General features: G+C 42.2%; 1 protein-coding gene across 4 annotated transcripts in view; it reads right to left on the bottom strand.

Moving 5' to 3' along the window:
• VWA8 (von Willebrand factor A domain containing 8) overlaps positions 1-20,615 on the bottom strand; it is a 369,162-nt gene that overhangs the window by 6,575 nt on the left and 341,972 nt on the right. For 3 of the 4 annotated variants that reach the window (XM_082602373.1, XM_082602375.1, XM_082602376.1), the window contains exons 41-42: positions 12,276-12,401; positions 10,045-10,203 (exon numbers count right to left, since the gene is read on the bottom strand). In XM_082602373.1, the coding sequence (XP_082458499.1) occupies positions 10,045-10,203; positions 12,276-12,401 (285 nt within the window). The remainder of the gene's footprint in view (positions 1-10,044; positions 10,204-12,275; positions 12,402-20,615) is intronic. The other variant, XM_082602374.1, reaches the window with a different exon arrangement.

Below are 20,615 nucleotides of genomic sequence, written 5' to 3'. Positions count from 1 at the left end.
ATAAGAAGTCAGAAGGCAGTTAGGTTACTTGGGGAAGATGAGTTTCATTCTAGACATGCTGGAATCATGCGTTCAGGGAGATATCAGAGAAGAAAATTATTTCTTGTCGTCTGAAACTTGGCTGTCATCCCTAGGAGGGAGAGGTGCAGCTGTCAAGGGCAAATGCATAGAGAGAGAAGAGCAAAGCACCCCCTCAACCGAGTCTTGGGGAGTACCCTTGTTGGGGTGGAAGAAAGACGCAGTGCAGAGTGAAGAAGCACAATGGCAGATGCAGGTAACTGGGATGGCCCTGGAAATCAGTGTGTAGGATTTCGGAAGCAGCTGTGCAATCGTGCTGACTTACACTAACCATAACCATCAAGGAGAATGGTGACTAATGACTTCTGGGCATCAGAATCAATGGTGACCTTTGTGGGGATAATTTCAGTGAAAGGTTTGTGGTATAAGAAAGAGAAATAGAACAGCAGCTAGATGGGGATTGGGGGAGAGATGTCTGCGTTTTATAGGCAGCAGAGCAGAGGCAGTGGGGAAAGAGATCAGGGTCACAGTCAGAGGGTCAAGTTTGGAGAGGGAGGGAGGACCCTCCTTTTTCTGAGACTAAAAGGAAGGCAGAGAGAATGAGAGTGGACAGAGACAGGTGTATAACTGAAGAAGTAAGTGGACAAATGAAGGCCCATATAGGATGTCTAAATACTTGAAAGCTATAAATCAGGCTACAAATCGTGAAATAAAATATGTTCTGTCCTCCAACTTTGATAAACATACATTATAATGACTTGGAGAGCCAGGGTCAAATTTCGAATACTTGGATTCTCGAAGCTCTGTGCTAGAACATGGCTGTGTGGGTAGTCCTGGCCCCTGGCTTGCAGCCCACACCCTTCTCTTTCTGTAGCTGGCTCTGTTCCCCACCATGAGGTGCCTCACTTGCACGTGTGTGGACACCCAGTCCTCACGTCCACATGCCATCACAACCTTCAGTCATCCTCAGGTCTGGGTGCTCACACAATTGGCCAGTCTGCCCCAGAAAGATGGACCTAACAAAGAGGCCCAACGAGCAGACTTGGGGTCACCCGAGCAGCATAGTTGGGGATCCCAGGAACTGGGGGCATGATCTAGAGAAAAAGCTCTAAGTGGGCTTGTCCCCTTAGCCCCATAGATTCCTCCCCTGATGGTAGGGGCATGGCCAGAGAAGAGTCAGAGTGGGGCCTTGGGCAGGGGCCAGGGACATTACTCTATGCCTGGTTTTAGGGTGTTTTTTTAAAAAATACAAAGGATGATATAAAAGAATTGTGAGGGAAATTTACCAATACATTAAAAAAGTTCGGCAGTAAATGCTTTCCAGGGATGTAACAAATTCCATATATGAAAAGAAACTCTATGTATAGTTTGTTGTCAACATAGTGAAAAGGTAGCAAAACTTGAAACCTAAAGGCGGCATAGCTCTGGACGATGGATTACTATAGGGGAGTGCTGGCTTCAGTATATGCCTGATCAAGGTCACCACGGGCTCAGTGCGAGGATTGGCACGGATGTGGAGAAAACCTGCACGATTCCTCCACGGAAACATGTGCCAGGCCCTGTCCAGACTGATTTGACAATAGTCACGGCAGGAACGTTTTAAGCCAAGAATAAAGCTCTCCTGAGAAGGTGCCAGGCAGGCTGCTTTCATTAGGGGGCTGGTGAAGTAATCTGTTAAACGGGAATCTTACACGTAAGGGGGTAAGATCAGTTCCCTGAAATATATATATTAGACTTTTTCTTTCCCTTTAACTGATGGTTAAAGTTCTTACTAACCAGATGACCATGGGTGACACGATATAAATAAAGATTTGACCATGTGGTCTGCTTACAGGGTTGACATAACGGGTTACTGCAAGGAAAAATGTTGCTAGTTAATTATTAAACAAATAGCAGTCAAATGTATTGTTGGATGCTCTTTATCAAAAACAGACTGATTGAACACTCCAGAAATATTTTAGTCACAAACCCATCTACCATTTGATTGATTTATCTATCATCTACCATTTAATTATCTGCCCAGGAGAAAAAAAGCATCCTATACTTTTTCAGGCAAATGAGATAGGTGAGCTGCAGATCTTCCTTTCTTCCTCCCTCCTTTCTTCCTTCCTTTTTCTTCCTCCTTTTTTTCCTTCCTTTATTTGCAGTAAGGAAAGTGCAATTTGCAGAAGGATCTGCCTTTGTCTGGCCCTCGTTAGTATTGCAAAGGCTGAGAAGACACACCTAAAGGACAGGATGGGGCTTATAAAATGGTTTGCAGGCTCTGGTTCTCATCTTCCAGATGGGCTTGGGGATTCTTCTGTGCCCAAAGTAAATAAACTGCTTGAGAGGAATTCAAAGTACATCCAAATGTGGAGCATTCCCTGGTGTTACTGTAGATCATTTTAAGCTTCCATGAGAAATAATCCTTCTATGTCATAATTATCTAGTATCTGCTCTCCAAGGATCCAAACACGTTTTACAGAGAGCTAATCCTCAAAATTGCCTGGGTTAAAGGAAAAAGTATATGAACCATACTTATTAGTAGTTAGTATTTCTAACGCCTGCTTCTGCCATTCACCCCGTCTGCTTCTGCCGTGACCACTGTCAAATCAGGCCTGATAGGATCTCAAGCTTGCTTCCAGGCAGGAATCATAGGAGTCACTAAACAAGAACATTACTGTTGCTATCAACCACCAAACACTTAGATCATAACTTTTTCTGGGTAGCTCAAAATTTTTACGATCATGATTTCTGCGCTTTTCAGAGCATCCCTTAAATCTCCGTGGAGTCTTGTATTTAACATCCAACATAAACATTAAACCACAGCAGTAAAGAAAAGCCTCAACTAGAGAGGACCAATTTTCATACTTTTTTTGATTTAGAAACTTGTTTAAATGCCCTTTTGCTATATTTTCTTTTGAAAATCTCATTTGTTTAGAGAAAGGTATGAAAAATGAAAACAAATGCTGAGTTTCAGTGCAAGACACAAAGATTTATCATCATATTAGGATGATTTATAATACTTAGATGGCAAAGAAAGCTTTGCTTCAAACAAAGAGCTAAGAGCATTTTTATGAATAAGATTTGGGTTTAAATTTTTACTGGGAAGGATAATCATTTGCTAACTTTAGGAGAAGTTATGTTTTATTACTTATCTATATTTTAAGTAGGTAAGAGAATCATTTGAGGCTATTTCAGAAGCCTGATGATGTGTGAAATTCGAATCTCCTTCTAGACATACAAACACACCATATTCAGGTGGCACTGCTGACAGCCGGCAGCAAAGGATTAGAAGATAAATATAATTTAAAAGGTCAAGAGATGTGCTAGCAGAACTCTAGGGTATAGTCAATAATCTACAGTACTAGTTAACTAACCTTTCCTCTTATGGAAGTGAATGTAAAGAGAACAATGCTCTGAAGGTCAAAGATTCTAGACTTAGCTCTGACTTTCACAAGGTTTCGACCTCAGGCAAGTCACCTAACCGCTCCAAATCTTGTTTCTACCTTATAAATAATGCTGGTTTAGATGACCTCTAATATTGTATGCTCGTAAATCACTTAACCTCTGTGACAAGTAGGGATAATCTCTGTTTCATGTAACCTCACAGGGTCATTGAAAGGATAGGACTATACATTTAATGAGTATAATGTCAACATTCGTACCATCCTTTATGGTTTACAAAGTGCTTCTGTATATCTCATTTCGTTCTGATTCTCTCCACACCTTTGGGGTGGGTGTTATTAACATCATTTCCCAAATTAAAAAATCGATGCTCGGAGATTAACAGACTTTATTAAGGTCAGAGATCTAGTGCTGGCAGAGGTGGAATTCAAACCCAGGTGCTCTAAGTCCAATGCTTTTACTATAGAGAAATAACCATTCCCTAACTACTCCCCTGCCCCTCCGCCCTCTCCCAATCTCTGCTTAGGCTTTTTGAATAGTTGGATTGGCCAATACTTCCACACCTACAACTAAGTCAATTCTGAACTCGTGTTTAACTTTGAACGGATTCAGAGAAGTCTGTACACCCTTCTTTGGTCCTACCTTCAAGCAGCGATAAGAATTTATTCAGGGAATTCCCTGGTGGTCCAGTGGTTGGGACTCAGAGCTCTCACGGCCATGGACCTGGGTTCAATCCCTGGTCGGGGAACTAAGATCTCACAAGCCGTGTGGCACGGCCAAAAAAAATAAATTAAAAAATTTATTCAAAGCCTGAGCCTGATAAGATGATTGATTTCCATTTCTAAACATTTGAAACATGCCTGAGACATTGGGGAAAGGTGAATTACAGATGCTGAACTACATTTCTGATAGAAGGAATTTTTCCCAGCGGTGCTGGTTTGTGAGTCACATCTTTCCACATCTTTCCGACCAAGATATCATTGAGAAAAGTATGTCTAGTATACCTCTTTTGGATGATGGAGTGCTAAGGGGAGGAGAAGACAGAATACTTTATGTAAATGGTCTATTTACTCCTAAATTACAGCTTTGTAAATATACTGATTGGGCAGAAATAAGATGGCTGCAAGAACAAGGGATAAAACGTGAACAAAGGAAAGACCCTGAAGTGGGAGTCAGACATCCTGGCTGTTTACAGTTTAGCTGTGTGACCTTGGGATCTGCATCTTGACTTCCTCATCTTAAAACAAACAGGTTGGTGAAAATAATTTCCAAGATCATTTCTGCTCCCGAGGCTCTATGAAAATTCAACAGGCACATCCAAGAAATGCAACGAAAAAGTCTGCTTCACTTAATTGTAGGAACACCTGTGCCTTGTTTTCTTCTGTCAAAGGAGTGAATCATCCAAATCTAAGTGAGGATTGATGAAGGCTTTTCCAAAAAGAAAGCCCCCAGAGTCTGTAAGAAATAACAATCCAGTATTGGTCCTAGAATAGCAGTTTTCTAACTCTAAAATTTTTTTAAGCAGTGGAACTCTTTCTCTAAATGAAATATTGCACAAAAGTCCAGATTGTGAAATGTCATGCAATATCAATATAAGTGGAATTATTTTGGTTGAATTGGGGATGTAGAGGGAAGGGGTAAAAAGTGCTGCCCGGGCTTCCCTGGTGGCGCAGTGGTTGAGAGTCCGCCTGCCGATGCAGGGGACGCAGGTTCGTGCCCCGGTCCAGGAAGATCCCACATGCCGCGGAGCGGCTGGGCCCGTAAGCCATGGTCGCTAAGCCTGCGCGTCCAGAGCCTGTGCTCCGCAACGGGAGAGGCCACAACAGTGAGAGGCCCACGTACACCGTCCCCCCCTCCCCCCCGCCGCAAAAAAGAGGCTAACAAGACATTATAACCAAAAATAAGGTGAGGACTTTGACTGGATCCCAGATTGTAGGGGGAAAAATAACTAGACACTATTGGGATGGCTTATATTCTATAGCCCAGGATGGTAACCATTGGAATAGTCGGGAAAAGTGAACATGGATTAGATATTATAAGATATTATAAAATTATTGATGATTTTCTTAGACGTGATAATGGTATTGAGATCATTTAGGGTATGTCCTTACTCTTGGCAGAGGCATAATGAAGTATTTAGAGGTAAAGTATTATGATAGTTATAACTTACTTTCAAATAGATCAGAGAGAAGAAAAAGACTGTATTTAGAGAGAAACATAAAGCAAACGAGGGGAGAAAATGATCACTTGGTGAATCTAAGTAAAGGCATATGGGTGTTCATTTTACAGTTTTTCAACTTTTTTGTAGATTAAAATTTTTTCAAAATAAAAAAAATTAGAAATAAAGGGGAATGTTTAAAAACAAAACAAAAAAGGGAAAACAAGGAGAAGAGACCTGGGCTCTATCCTATTCTGTCTCCAACTAGCCTTCTGACTTTGGGCAAACCCCTTAAGGTTTCTGGGTCTCAGTTTCCTGTCTGAGGAATGAGGAAACTGGAGGGAATGACCTGCGAGGTGACCTCAGCTCTAAAGGCCATGGTCATAATGAGGAATTTGCAGGCACAAGACTTGCAGTCCTCTCCCGTCCTGTCTTCCCTTTCCCATCCCTCCAGATACCCATCTAAGCACCACTTTTCCTCAAAGAGCCTGTTTTGTGAAATCTTCAGAGTTTTCTCCTTTTGTTGGAAAGATTTTAATGCTCTAGTTTCATCAGATTTTCTATGCTCTTAAAAAAAGTTCTGAAGGGACTTATGTAGTAAATGTGAGGGGGTATGTTTATAAGTATACGAAAATGCACAAAACCAAAACCGTTAAAGTACCTCCTGTTAAAAATCAAATAGCATAAAACATGATGAAGCTTCTTCAAGCCTTGAAAAAAGTTCATTTTATCATGGTCTTACTATAATTTCCCCTGGATTTGTCAGTAAATTAACTATACTTCAATAACATTTTTTTAAAAAAGTCATATATTAGTATGGTATCTTCTCAATATTTCTGTGGTTTTACAGATGAAAACCGAGGAAATTCTTTACAGCGTTGTGGCAATCGGAGAGACTGTCAGCAAAATACTGCTTTGGGGGTCGTGCCCCGAAGGGGGGTGTCTGGAGAGGCATGATTCCCTGTGCCTTTTGTACTGAGTGCCTCTCACTGAGTGTCCTATCAGAATTCGTTTTTTGTTTTTTTTTAAGCCTTTACTGAATTTGTTACAACATTGTTTCGTTTTATGTTTTGGTTTTTTTGGCACAACATTGTTTCTGTTTTGGTTTTTTGGCAGCGAGGCACGAGGCACGTGGGATCTTAGCTCGCGCCCAGGGATCCAACCGCACCCCCTGCATTGGAAGGCGAAGTCTTAACCACTGGACCGCCAGGAAAGTCTCCAGAATTAGTTTTTATAGGTCTCCCTCACAAGGCTACAAGCTCAAGGATGGCAGGGAACTCTGTACCTAGCAGAGTACTCTGCTCTTAGCAAGTGCCCTATGCTTGTAATTTTGTTGAATTTAGTTGAAATTCAGTAGGTCATATGGCAACAGTTTCATTTCTAATTGTCAATTAGAAACAAAACAGTACAAAATAACAATTTGTGAAATGCTATTTCCTTGACATTATTTCTTTTTTATGCAACATGTCCGGTTTTACTAATCATTCTTCCAGACTACAGACTTTTTTTTTTTTTTGCGGTACACAGGCCTCTCACTGTTGTGGCCTCTCCCATTGTGGAGCAAGGGCTCCGGATGCTCAGGCTCAGCGGCCACGGCTCACGGGCCCAGCCACTCTGCGGCATGTGGGATCTTCCTGGACCGGGGCACAAACCCGTGTCCCCTGCATCAGCAGGCGGACTCTCAACCACTGCGCCACCAGGCAAGCCCAGATTACAGACTTTTAATGGTGAGAAGTAGACAAATACGAACCTCTCCATACACGCTGAGTGTGAGATGCAGTGGAACGTGCAACACACTCCCTGTTAGCTTTGCCACTTCCAGCCTTCCGTCTCATCCTTGACCCAGTCATGGGGAGCTCCGTCAACCAATTTGTTGGTGAACTTCTACTGAATCTTTCTAAAAACCTGGAAGAAGTAGCTTCACACAACGGAGCAATTCTGCTTTCAGAGATATAGAAATCCTTTCTAACTGTAAATTTTTTTCTAGCTAACTATGAATATGCCAATTTTAATAGTGGTATGTTTGCTGTGGTCTATAAGGGGTTAAAGTCTTCATGTAACTCAAAGGGAGCTGAGGTACTCTGGCCTTCAGGATCCACAAGAGAGGTGAACGGGCTGATCCAACTACTGGCAGAACCCAAGGTTTTAAAACATAGGTGGGATTTATGCTGATGCAGTGGATGTCTAACCATTCACTGGTGATCAGTGGTCCAAGTGATTTAAGAATTATACTCCACCTTATACTAGAAAGGATGTAAAACATTAAAAAATATTAAGCCCATAAAAAATAAAAAGTACAGGGCTTCCCTGGTGGCGCAGTGGTTGAGAGTCCACCTGCCAATGCAGGGGACACGGGTTCATGCCCCGGTCCGGGAATATCCCACATGCCGCAGAGCGGCTGGGCCCGTGAGCCATGGCCGCTGAGCCTGCACGTCCAGAGCCTGTGCTCCGCGGTGGGAGAGGCCACAACAGTGAGAGGCCCGCGTACCGCAAAAAAAGTAAAATAAAAAGTACATATACAATGGAATATTACTCAGTTATATAAAGAATGAATTAATGCCATTTGCAGCAACATGGATGGACCTAGAGATTATTATACTAAGTGAAGTAAGTCAGACAGAGAAAGACAAATATTATATGATATCACTTATATGTGGAATCTAAAAAAAAAACCAAAAAAAAACAAATGAACTTATTTCCAAAACAGAAAGAGACTTACACACATAGAAAACAAACTTATGGTTACCAAAGGGGAAAGGGGGGTGGGGAGAGGAATGAATTAGAAGGATGGGTAACATATACACACCACTATGTATAAAATAGATAACCAACAAGGACCTACTGTGTAGCACAGGGAACTATACTCAATATCACTTAATAACCTAGAATGGAAAAGAATATGAAAAAGAATATATATATGTGTGTGTGTGTATATATATATATATATATATATTTATATATATATATACACACAACAGAATCACTTTGCTGTATACCTGAAACTAACATGATATTGTAAATCAACTATACTTCAATAAAATTAAAAAAAAAACATTAAAAAAAACAAAATAAAATCATGAAAATCTTATCTGAAGGCCGGGAAGGTCAAGGGAAGGAAAACGCTGAACACTAACTAGTCTGAGAGCCATAAGACATAACAGATTTGGCTTGGCCGGTCTTGGATTTTAGCTCGGAGCTTCCTGGCTGCTAAAACCAAGAGGGAGTCTGGAACAGCTCCATGGTTTTCACTGATTACAAGGTGAAGCACATTCCAGCTCTTCAGGGAAACAGAGCTGCTTCCCACGGGGAAAGTCCACGTCCTACTCGTCTTTGTATCCTGTACTTAGGCAGAGCCTGGCAACCACAGCGCTCATTGACTCAAGCTGCCTTTTCCCTAACCCCTTAATTCTAAAAGGGATCTCTCATATAGAGCTTCACACAAGGGGCTCTGGGAGCCTCGGAGCCACAAAAGTGGGCCTAAAGTCAATGAAGGGATGGGCTTCAGTCTGTTTCTTTCTGTATCCATCACGGCACACGGACACGGCTCAGTACGGCAATCCCGAGGTGTGTGCAGGATGTCAAGCTAAATCATCATCTAAGATGGACTATTTCTGAAGGACCTGTTTGATCCCTGACACAGTTGAGAATATCTATGGAGAGACTGAGTACCCGTTACCTATGTCTGCACATATACCGCTCCTCTCAACTGAACTTCTGATAATAATTACCCAGCACAGTGTTCAGGTTATTTGTTCTGGTCAAAGCCAGGAGTGCGGGTGCCCCTGTGGCTGCTTAAGAGCAGACTGATGGGCTCGCCTTGGGCAGTAACATGGCGGCAGGAGATCCCTCCTCAATGCTCAGGTCTCCGACGGAGGAGGTATATGACTCCTTTGCTTGACTCCAGAGCAAATTTGGCAATAACAAAATGGCAACTGTTTAAATGAGAAGCTGCATTTCTCCCAGGGTAAGAACCTTCATTGTCATCTGGGGGCACGCCTGTTACTGTGTAGCGCTCGCTCATGCACGAAGGCAAGGCAACGCTGAGAACATTGAGAGGCTGCCTGGCTGGTGAAGGAGCAAGAATGGGTGGGTGGGGGTGTGGGGTATTGGGATGGGGATGGTGGCCTTGAGAAATCTGGGGAGAGACTTGTGGTGCTTCTATTTGTCTGTTTCCACTCCCCACCTCGCCCTGCCCTCATGGATAACATCACACAACTTGTAAAGTGCAGTGCTTTCTTCTGTAGCAACTGGTCTTTAAATTACGGTCTTATCATTTTTTGATTATTAGAGCAGATGAAACAAAAGTTCACTTTCTCTACACTGACAGATGAGTTGACGAGAAGATGCAGATTCTTGTCCACTCTGGGTGCACATCCCCTAGCCAGCCTCATGCCTTAACTCGGGGCTGACTCCTGAGCAGAGACGGTTGGGGGGGGGGTCGTCTGGGGATGCCTCTCATACTCCTCAGTTCACTCCATTACCTTGAACTTCTCCTCATAGCTCTCAAAGGCCTCCATGACCATACACACGGCTTCCATCGAGCGCTCAAGCCGGCCATCCACCCCATTAAAGCGGTACATGCTGCCGGACACGTCCACCACCAGACGCAGGCGCTTGGGTTTCTGTTGGGGGCTGCCCAGCTGAGGGAGAGACAACAGAAAAGCCTTGTGAACCAGAAAACTGTCACTGGCTGCTGTTCTGGGGCTCTCACGCATGTCCCAGAGTGCCAGCCGCCAGGCTGGCAGATCAGCTGTAGGCTGGGCCCGGCACAAGGCTGTCCTGGCAGGTGGGGAGGCACCTATGGATTACATTTCAGTAAATGGAGCTTCAGACTTGTGCTGGTAGTTGGGGCCACATGGGAAAGATTTTCCTTTGGAATATAGTCCTTTCAAGGACAAACCTAGTCTAGTAAGACTCCCTTAGTGAGGCTGATGTCGTCTTCAAAACAATTATCGGGAAGAATATAAAGCCCAGCATTTCATTTTCACATCTGTTTCTCTAGCAAGATGGAGCTCCTTTGGAAGCCCACAGCAATTTTACCAGTACCTGTTGTGTAGTGACCTAAAAATCACTTCCACACAGCCTGCAAGAAATGTCAGATTCCTAAAACCAGGCGATATGAGGGGCAGGGGGTTCCAGCAAAGAAGTAAAGGAAAATATCTCTTCCGTGTCTTTTGTCTTTAGGAAGCTTTCAGTTTTCTCCTCCTTCCAGTTACTGAATTACTACTACTCTTTACTTTTCCTGGCAGTTAACGGCATGAAAGAGGCATCGAACCGCAGTATAGCAACAACTGTCAATTAAAATGTGAAACTCTTATGAGTTTCAGTTTGATTTTGAACCCAGGCCTGCCAATTTGCAGAATGAAAAACAGAAGTATGCTTGTCAGTTTTTACTTACAGGAAAAAAGAAGAAACATTCCAGATTATTCTTTTACTATACACTCGCTGACATGTATGCAAACTAATGAGCAGAGGTAGTCATTTCAAGAAAATACTGTGGGTATTGGAGTGTAATGGTTGGAGACAAATTCAATATATTTCTTGAAAGCTTGTTGAGTCTGCCAGAATTAAGAACAGTGCCTCATCCACTTCCATGGCGACTCACAATTTCAGATGAATCTAAACACATTTGTGGACCACAGTGAGTCAGTAGAGAAAGCAGCTGTTGACGCATACCAAGGACACAGAAGGAAGAACTCTCATCGCAGTGACTTCAGGAACCTCTCTGAATCAACATTTAGATGGAGTAAGTGGCTCCCTTCCCCACACCTGTCACCGCACCCCCAGCTCCCAGTGGCTACTCAGCAATTCTGGTTACTTGGAGATACTGGAAGTCACAGAAGCCTCTAAGAGACTCACCTTATTGCCGTTTTTTGGCCATTGTATTATTGCAAATATTTTAATATTATGGCTGTCGAAAACTTTACACACTATAATTAGAGTTATTTAAGGGAGAATTCCTTATTTTCTGAAAATGTCTTTGGTTATAAGAATGACACAGATCCTTAAAGGAACAGGACAGCGGAAAACCACCAAGATTGCTCTTGTGCTTTCATTTGCATCACCCTCTGGGATTCAGTGGCACCAAGTGTCTTTAGTTCCCCCTCCAGGGCACCCTGCCCTGTGTCCTGGGAGCTGATCTGTTTTCCAAATGGCACTGGCCTCTCTCCTGGCTGCTGGCTTCCGGTGGGTTCTGCTGATGGAAGGTGCTGGCAGGAGATCAGAGGGTGAGGGGGAAATATTGACTCCCTCAGCTCCTTCTCTGCTGTGGCCCGTGGGTGGGCTCTCCTTCTGCTGAAGGCCGCAACCCCTGGTGGGCAGCCCTCTCCATAAAGCACCTTTTCTAAGTTCCAGTAAGTGCTCTCTCCTCTGCCCTTTTAGACCGAGGGATGGGTCAGCTCCTTGCTGTCGGGAGACCACACCGTCTCTTTTTGGATTTCGTAAACGCCACCCTTACTTTTGTAAATATTAACTGTTCCTTCAATTGCTCAGTTTGAGTGTGCCTGGTGTTTCTTGACTCATGCTGGGATCTTGACTCATATAATAAGCAGTATAATATTTGTTATTTTCTAATTTTAAAAAGTGTAATGCTTCCCTTGATTGCCATATTCAGGGTTTACGGTGTTCTGACAAAGACAGCAACTCAAGGAAGCATCTGCCTGTAAAGAAGACCAAACTGCAGATCTGAGGCGCCTAGCGCACCAGTACTTACTTGTGGCTCCAGCTCACCCCGGCGTTTGTAGATGGCTTTTTCTCCAGTCAGCCCATCAATGATCTTGGCATCATCTAGTTCCCCAGTAGCTTGGTGTCTTAGCCACTGTCTTTCTTTACCTTTAGCCTACAATGACATACACACAAATCCTTACTTTAATTAGTTCTGCAGGGTACCTGACACATTTTATGCAAGAGTAACAGGAAACACACCAGGGATCTTTTCAATATGTGATGGTTCTGCATGGACACAGTTTCATAAATGGACTGGTTTCTGCTCTGCTGACAAAGAAATGCCCTTTGTGTAGATTTTGCTCATTATAAGTGTTTTAACATATGGAATGACAAAATGAACTCACAACACACACGAACAGGAAAATGGTATGCAAATGAACCTCTGGAGAAACATGCAATATCTGGAAATGTAATGGTGATGCATTTCTTATAGATTTTCCGTCACGGTACTCCTAGAGAATTTATTAGGTTACACAATAATCAGCTTGAACTTGTTAACGCTGTCTGCAAGCACAGAGAAAATGTGATCTTCAGGCTCTTCCTTTTGGAGAAGTTGTTACGCTGGTTCTCTGTGACTTACAGTGCAAATGGGAACAGCTGAGAACAATAGTACGTGAACATTCGGTACCCTACTGTCGCTCTGATCATCTATATGCAGAAACCTCCTGAATTACTTTTCTAAAGGTACTCGCACATAATGCTTAAAACTATGCCAAGTGGACTAAGATGATAGTTAAATGATAAAGAGTTACAATATCTCAATCCAGGTATAGGTTTATCACAGCTGATATTTACAGTAAGAAGTGGGAAGAAAAGCTAAAATACTTTTATGCATACAAACTAGAGCTGTAGTTAAGATCATGGGCTCTGGAGTCGGACAGCCTGGCTCCAGTCCTTCCTTCACCACGATCAGGTATCTGACCTCAAGCAAGTTCTTGAACCTGTCTGCATTGCAGCATCCTCCTCTTAAAAGTGAAGACAACACTAGTTTCTACTTTAGTGAGTTACTGTAAAGATTAAATGAGATACTACATGGAATTAGCTGAGAAAGAGCCTGGCAATCTGAGTTAGCTGGTATGGTGATGATGATAAGACACATTATGGACAATTAAGTCCACATTACTGTAAGCACACTTTCATCACGGTTTCATTGGAGGTGGCTGTATGACAGCACTGTCATTGAAAAAGTCAAGCTTTAGGCAGCCAGTCTCTATTTTAGGGGCAGATCAACCACTACACAAAGAAGCTCCACACGGTATAACTCTGCGGTAGTACTCTATGTATTGTTTTCCTGTTCCTGATACCCTTGCTGCAAACAGGTGCAAAATACCACATTTGAATACAGATATATATTCACGTGTACATGAAATAAAGAGAGAGAAACTCCTAAGGTACTGGTATAAAGATATTAAATTTGGTGAGTAGTTAATTTCAGGAACTACCAGGTACGTGCCCCTTGGAAATATGTTCTTTCCTGATGTGTAACCTTGGTAAGAGCCTCATGATCTTATAGGACAATGGGACTCATTGGAGCATAGCTCAATGAGCTCATGTAGCTTTATAAGATAGACAGCTACAGGCGACAGGTGGAAGGGGTGGGCAGAGCCTCCTAGAATCCCTTCCCACTGAGCTACGGATAACACAGACAAGCCCCATCACGCAGTGCTTTCCTTCTCAGGCCCCCTCCCCTGCAACATGATTGGGATCTGGCTCCCATCTCCTCTTCCCTGACATTCCTGACATCTGGAGTGGATAATTCCTCAGGCCCCCAGGATACTCTCTGCTGGGAAACGCAGCGGCGGATGACCATTTAGGTACCTTTCAATCTGGAGAATCTATAACTCTTGGAGGTACCAGGCTGCAGAGCAGTGCTTCTAATGCCTTTCATAGACGAGAACAGACTCTCACTGACTAGTCTAGACTGGAAAATAAGAACTGCAGAAAGTTCAAGAGAACGTGAGAGCAGTAGTCAGCAGTAGTGGCTTGGAAGTTGGATTCTCAAGCTGGGTTTAAGAGAAATACGGGATTAGGACTGGAACACAATTTCATGATATGCTATGTAACAGCACTGTCACTGTTACCAGTAAGCACTGATTTTCAAAGTTTCATCAATACACTGACAAGGCAATGACCTTGTCAGGTCAATGACCTTGACCTGAGGACTCCCTACCCAATTCCACTAGTTGCTACATGGTTTTATTAACCAGTGATGCTTTCACCCTGTAAAGAACCATTGTAATAGCCACAGATTAAGTGATTTATTGTGATTTTTAATGCAGATTCCAGATTCCAACTGTAGTAAAAATAAATTTAAGCCCCCGCCATCTCATCGTAGAGAAAATATAAAATGCTAAAATTCTAACTAATAAGTCTACTCCCCTCCCCAGATTTTGGTGTGCCTGAAAACAGAATATATCTTATAGTTGATGGCAAAAGAAACTTGCCAAGGTAAAAGGCAGAGGGGTTAATTGTGACCTGGTTGTCATATCTGGAGGACAAACATATGATCCTGGCTGAGCATAGCAGGTATCATCCTACTGAATTATTTCCATTGGCAGCATAGGCAATTGACTTTTAATTTGAACTAAAATTCCCAATTATTATTTAAATGGATTAAAAAAACATTACACTACAGGGGCTTCCCTGGTGGCGCAGTGGTTGAGAGTCCACCTGCCGATGCAGGAGACACGGGTTCGTGCCCCGGACCAGGAAGATCCCACATGCCACGGAGTGGCTGGGCCCGTGAGCCATGGCTGCTGAGCCTGCGCGCCCGGAGACTGTGCTACGCAACGGGAGAGGCCACAACAGTGAGAGGCCCGCGTACCGCAAAAAACAAAAAACAAAAAACAAACATTACACTACAGTAGAGCATAAGAATAATGAGCAAATAGATAGAGCTGTAGGATGCAAATATACTATAAGTGAAGCAAGATTCTTTGCTGCAGAAATAACAACACTTCCAACAAGACCTATGAAGGTAAGACTCCCTGAGAGGAGGAATCTGGGTTTAAATTTGTTAGAAGAACATATGCGTAGAGGGCTACATTTCACAGGACAGACCTTGCAATTAAAGAGAGGAGAAACCCCTAGGCTTTGTAAAATAGATCACAGCATGCTTAGAGCTAGCAGAAGTTGGAGTGACTGATTCACGGACCATGAAGAACTATCTCTCACACACTGCACACCCATCTGAAAGTTCAAGGGAGGGGCTTCCCTGGTGGCACAGTGGTTAAGAATCTACCTGCCAATGCAGGGGACACAGATTTGAGCCCGGGTCTGGGAAGATCCCACATGCCGCGGAGCAGCTAAGCCCGTGCGCCACAACTACTGAGCCTGCGTTCTAGAGCCCGCGAGTCACAACTACTGAGCCTACGTGCCACATCTACTGAAGCCCACGTGCCTAGAGCCTGTGCCCAGCAACAAGAGAAGCCACCGCAGTGAGAAGCCCGTGTATTACAATGAAGAGCAGCCCCTGCTCGCCACCACTAGAGAAAGCCCGCGCGCAGCAAAGAAGGCCCAACGTAGCCATAAATAAATAAATAAATAAATAAATAAATAAATAAATAAATGAATAAATAAATAAATAAAAGTTCAAGGGAAGCTGTTAAATTTCCAGTGTTATGTAATTCAATTAAGTAAAACATGTAACTCTCAGTTTATCCAAATAGTAAGTGTAGAGAATAACACAGTTTTTTGTAAGACTAGAAATTATACTGTCAATCTTAAAGGAACTGAAGAGGGCCAGATCAGGAGCATGGGTTATTAAAAAAGAAAAAAAGCATTGTGTCTCTCTGTAGCTTATTACTCTGTTTTACTTCCTTCGTACTTATCACTATTTACAAATGTATTGTTTATCTCTTTGTCTTATCTGCTTGCTCTGCTAGAAAGTAAGGTTCATGGGGATGAGAGCCCTTATGTAACCTCATCTTCTAGAACAGTGCCTGATATCTAGCTGGTGTTCAATAAAAATGTATTGAACAAAAGTTGATTGCTTACTATAAAATGTTAAGTGATAAATGTATGATGTAAAAGCATGCATATATAGCATTCTCTCAATGTATATGCATGTATATTTTATATATATATATATATATATATATATATATATATGCAAAGAAAAGTATGTAGGGAAAAACAAAAATATTAATAGTCATGGTTATCTTTGTGTTGTGGAATTACGGGTGATATTATTTTCTTTAAATTCCTGTATTTTCCAGTCTTCATATAATGAGCTCGTGACTTTTATAATTAAAAAATAAATGCTCTTTTTTATCCTCAAAAGGATTTAAAAATATCCTTTTATAATTTTATGAGATGTACTTTTGGGACCAGCTTGCAGGTTACAGAGAACAGGGCTTCTCCAACATTAATGGGCATATAAATAACTTAAGGATCTTGTTAAAAAGCAATTTCTGATTCAGTAGGTCCAGGCTGGGGCCTGATACTCTGCATTTCTTTTTTCTTTTTTATAAATTTATTTTATTTAGTTTATTTTTGGCTGTGTCGGGTCTTCATTGCTGTGTGAGGGCTTTCTCTAGTTGCGGCGAGCAGGGACTACTCTTCGTTGTGGTGTGCATGCTTCTCATTGCGGTGGCTTCTCTTGCTGTGGAGCACAGGCTCAAGGCACGCAGCCTTCAGTAGTTGTGGCACGCGGGCTCAGCAGTTGTAACTCGCGGGCTCTAGAACACAGGCTCAGTAGTTGTGGCTCACGGGCTTAGTTGCTCCGTGGCATGTGGGATCTTTCTGGACCAGGGCTCAAACCCGTGTCCCCTGCACTGGCAGGTGGATTCTTAACCACTGTGCCACCAGGGAAGTCCGACAGTAATATTTTCTCAAATAACTGGGAATTGTCCCTAATTTGTAAGCTTCTAAGTGTTAATCAAGGTCTGAAAAGTGACTTTGAAGGAATGTGTTTTTTTCACTAATAAATCTATTCTTTAATAATAGAAATAGCTGAATTGCCTGCTAAGTGCAACAAATTATGGAGAAAATAACTGCTTAGGAAATTAGTTCATTCCGTGTCTATTTTGACATTAGCTTCAATGTAGTTTATTTTAAGCTAGTTTGCTATTGATAATTAAGCATTTTGAGACTTGGGTGGATAATTAATTATAGGAAACATACTTTGTTTTCCAAACTTCATCTTTCTGCCCCAACATCAACACTCAAAAGAAAGCACAAAACGGCTAAAACCTAGCAGATTTACAACTTGATGAAAATCTTTCATTTCATTATCTGGAGTTTTAGGGATACTAAAAATCTCCTAAATAACTGTCTAAGACTCTCAGCAATTGCTCATTCTCTAAGTTGGGATAAAGTCAGATCTAAGAAATATTAAGAACAATTATACTAGAAACAGGACATCAGAACTTTTAATAAGGTTCATTATTTATATCAACACATGAATGCCTATGCTATGGTATATATATTTTTTTTAAATAAATTTTTCTTTTTCTTTTATTTATTTTTGGCTGCGTTGGGTCTTTGTTGCTGCATGCGGGCTTTCTCTAGTTGCGGCGAGCAGGGGCTACTCTTTGTTGCAGTGTGCGGGCTTCTCGTTGCGATGGCTTCTCTTGTTGCGGAGCGCAGGCTCTAGGTGCAAGGACTTCAGTAGTTGTGGCACGCGGCCTCAGTAGTTGTGGCTCGCGGGCTCTAGAGTGCAGCCTCCGTAGTTGTGGCGCATGGGCTTAGCTGCTCTGCGGCATGTGGAGTCTTCCCGGACCAGAGCTCGAACCCATGTCCCCTGCGTTGGCAGGCGGATTCTTAACCACTGCGCCACCAGGGAAGTCCCTGGATATATATTTTTGAATAATATCTAAAAACTATACTAATAAGCATACAGACATAATTAAGTAAAACCACATAAACAAACAAATGACCATATCACCATAACAAAAGTGATAAGATTCACTGAATGTCACACCCAGGAAAGCATTCCATTATGCTAGTTTATACTACTGAGATTTAAATTTAAGATTGCCGGGGCTTCCCTGGTGGCGCAGTGGTTGAGAATCTGCCTGCTAATGCAGGGGACATGGGTTCGAGCCCTGGTCTGGGAGGATCCCACATGCCGCGGAGCAACTAGGCCCGTGAGCCACAACTACAGAGCCTGCGCATCTGGAGCCTGTGCTCCGCAACAAGAGAGGCCGCGATAGTGAGAGGCCCGTGCACCGTGATGAAGAGTGGCCCCCGCTTGCCACAACTAGAGAAAGACCTCGCGCAGAAACGGAGGCCCAACACAGCAAAAATAAATAAATTAATTAATAAACTCCTACCCCCAACATCTTGTTTAAAAAAAAAAAAAAAAAGATTGCCAAAGAATACCACAGACAACTGCATGCTTTATGACAATCAGATAGGAGTATTATTATCTGAATATAATTATTTAGTGGGTTGTCCTCTAAATATATTTATAAAGATCTCACTGTAATGAAGCTATGTGGAATAATAATGGTTTGCCATTTTAGATATTCCTATATTTGACTGAAGTATACTAGTACATTTATCATTTACCAGAAGAACTTTGTCTTCAATTTTCTTTAGCAGGCTTGTGAGGTAGAAATCTCACCAGCCAGGTAAGCTAACTACCAAAGCTAATTTATTATGAGTCAGCTCTTCAAGACTATAAGTGAACAAATGTTAACTCCTTATGAGAGGTTTGCAAAATCCTGCATTACTGATATCAATTCCAGGTCAGAGTTAGAGCATAGAGGCTGCCGTCACAGCCTAAAGGCACAAGAAGGGAATTACAGGTGGTGTGAATTTGGGGAAAAGGTCCGACTTGAGAGCAATAGGGCCACGACCCAGTGAATGTATGTCAAACAACCAGCGCAACAGCACTGCAGAATTCTTCTTTTGGTGTACATGCTAATAATTAGTAAAAATGATAATAAAAGGGGGGGGGTCCCTTCTAGGGGACCTATTATTGCCCTTGATAAGGGGATTATCGAATTACAAAACACTTATTTTTCCCTTAGAATATTATGTTTGTCTGCTGTCTCTGGATTCACCATTATGTAAGAACCTAGGGACTTTAGGTCTTAATTTTCTTGTGCTGGTTTGCTTCTTTTCCTATACATGATTATCATCTTTTAAGGTCCTCTCTAGCTTGAAGACTTTGTTTCCGTTTTGTATACCAATAAAAGAAAAAGACTCAATAAAATTTGGGGTGAGAGTAAAGAAGGGATATGCTTTTTCCAATAAATCTGCTACCCCCCTTTTCGGGTCAGCTTTTAAAATTTAAGTGTAACCTACTCGTAATAAAGTGCATAAATCTTAAGTGCAGAGTCAATGAACTTTAAAAGTGAACATGCCCTTGTAACACCTGCACCTTCCTAGCCTCTCGGGGCCTCTTCTTCTGGACTTGACCTGGCACCTGCCAAAGGAAACCCCCCACCTGACTTCTATCATCACAGATTAGGTTTGCCTGTTTTTGAACTTCATAAAGTGGAATCATACAGTATGTACTCTTCTGTGTCTGGCTACTTTGGTTCAACATCATTCCCAAGACAGGCACCGATGCTGTTGTGCCCAGCAGCATTTTATTCTCTGCCTCTGCTGTAACAATGTCCAATCATGTGATTTTGATCATGCATCACAATTTATATCTCATCTACAACTGTGTTGTTTCCAGTTTGGGGGTATTACGAGTAATGCTGCCATGAGCAGCCCTGAACATGTCTTTTGCAGCAGGTATGTGTGTATTTCTGTTGGGTGGAAATCCTAGATATGCTCAGCTTTAGGAGATACTGCGAAACAAGTTTCCAAAGTAGTTTTTCCAATTTACATTCCCAGGAGCAGTGTATGAGGGTTTCCTTTGCTTGCATCCTCACCAACGCTTGACATTGACAGCTTCTTTTTTTCTTTTAATTTTAGCCATTCTGGTGGCTAAAATTCTTTTCTTTTGAATTTTTATTTGTGGCTAAATGAATTACTTTTTCTTTTTTTTTAGGTCATGCCGTGCAGCATGCAGGATCTTATTTCCCCAACCAGGGATTGAACCCAGGCCCCCTGCACTGGGAGCGTGGAGTCTTAACCACTGGACCACCAGGGAAGTCCTGAAATGAATTACTTTTGATTCTGCTTGTTATTGACCTTTTTTTCAATGAACTAGTAGTTTTTGTTTTTGAGAAGTGAAAGTATGTACCAGCCTTTTGATCCAGAACTATGGGCACAAAGACATTTTTATATAGTAGCACTATTCATTCATTTTCAAGTATATAACTTGCAGATAAATATGGACAGATAATTTATTATCTATCATCTAGCCAGCCCACCAATACTTGGAAACTCAAAACAGGAAGAGGCCCGTCAGGATGGGTGCTCT

The sequence above is a fragment of the Mesoplodon mirus genome, assembly GCF_964341445.2.
Source record: "Mesoplodon mirus genome assembly, chromosome: 17".
NCBI classification, from domain to species: Eukaryota; Metazoa; Chordata; class Mammalia; order Artiodactyla; family Ziphiidae; genus Mesoplodon; species Mesoplodon mirus.
This window is presented reverse-complemented; position numbering and strand designations above follow the sequence as displayed.